The sequence below is a fragment of the Galeopterus variegatus genome, unplaced genomic scaffold (assembly GCF_000696425.1).
Source record: "Galeopterus variegatus unplaced genomic scaffold, G_variegatus-3.0.2 Scaffold302, whole genome shotgun sequence".
Lineage (NCBI taxonomy): Eukaryota > Metazoa > Chordata > Mammalia > Dermoptera > Cynocephalidae > Galeopterus > Galeopterus variegatus.
In genome coordinates, this window is record NW_007726413.1 from 50,470 (window position 1) to 51,726 (window position 1,257).

At 47.7% G+C, this 1,257-nt stretch overlaps 1 protein-coding gene across 2 annotated transcripts in view; it reads left to right on the forward strand.

Annotated features, from left to right (window-relative positions):
- PTCH1 (patched 1) overlaps positions 1-1,257 on the forward strand; it is a 44,653-nt gene that overhangs the window by 33,707 nt on the left and 9,689 nt on the right. For both annotated transcript variants that reach the window (XM_008567176.1, XM_008567177.1), the window contains exon 18: positions 377-519. In XM_008567176.1, the coding sequence (XP_008565398.1) occupies positions 377-519 (143 nt within the window). The remainder of the gene's footprint in view (positions 1-376; positions 520-1,257) is intronic.

A 1,257-nucleotide genomic window follows, 5' to 3' on the forward strand; every position in this document is an offset into this window, starting at 1 on the left:
AAATTTGCCTGTGACACTGAGCTGAGCCCTTTCAAAAGCAAGATCCAAGACATTAGAATGCTATGGCTTTCACAACTAGAGGTCTCCCGTGTGAATGGTTGAAGGGGAGAAACTTAAGGGTGAGTAGCACTGAAAAGGGAAGAATCTGCTCATTTTTGTATGTTTTTGGTTTTGTTTTGTTCAAGATTTACATCAACACCAAGTATGACCCAATATCATAAACAGGTCACTTTATTTTAAGCCTAGATTTAGCTACTTGAGCTTCCCTGATTAAGCATTCCAGCAGCTAAACAGTCAGATCGGAGGCAGATTAGAGCAGCTGATAGCATCTGAGCCAAAGCCTGGGGATGTGACGACGCCAACTCTCCTTGTGCAGGCCTTTCTCACAGCCATGGGTGACAAGAACCGCAGGGCCGTGCTCGCCCTGGAGCACATGTTCGCGCCCGTTCTGGACGGTGCCGTGTCCACTCTGCTGGGAGTACTGATGCTGGCAGGGTCTGAGTTTGATTTCATTGTCAGGTAAGTAGGAGCAGTAAAAATCGTGATTATTCGCTCATGTGATCTTTGTTGCGTGTTTCCCTCTGTGTCTGGTAGATTGCAGCATCTCCTCACTGTGAGTCTACTTTCTTTTGAATGTATTAACTCAGAGATATTCTTAGAGCTATGGAGACAAGCTCTCTTCTGGAGCCATCTTAGGGAGCATCTTAAAGACAAAAGACGGAGGGTTTGGGGCTCACAGCAAAGGCAACTGCACAGCTGGAGGCCGAAGGATCACCCAGTATCCCAGATATCAGACCCTGTCGATCATGAAGATAGCAGTCATTGTGTCCCAGGTTAGAAATATCTGCAGAAAGAGATGACCCGTGGTTCCCATGAATTGACTGAATTTGACCTGGGCTTCATCTCCTTCAAAACTGTAGGAAGGAAAACTTACAAATACCTGAAATTGTCACCTAGACATTCTTTTAAGAAGTTAGGATAATGTGCCCAGATTTTGTATTCAAGTCTCCACTAAGATTTAGGAGGCATTTTTTTTTTTTTCCTTTTTTTGTCTTTTGTTGTGACCGGCAATGGATCGCAACCCTCAGTGTCGCGCCTGTACCGGACCGGGACCGGCCACAGGATCGCAACCCTCAGTGTTGCTCCCGCCCCTTGCTCAGCCAGTGAGTGGTCGGTCTGTATGTGGGATCCGAACCCTCGGCAGGAGCGCCACCACGCTTCCCAAGCGGCGCACTATAGCAGTGCGCCACCGGGTCA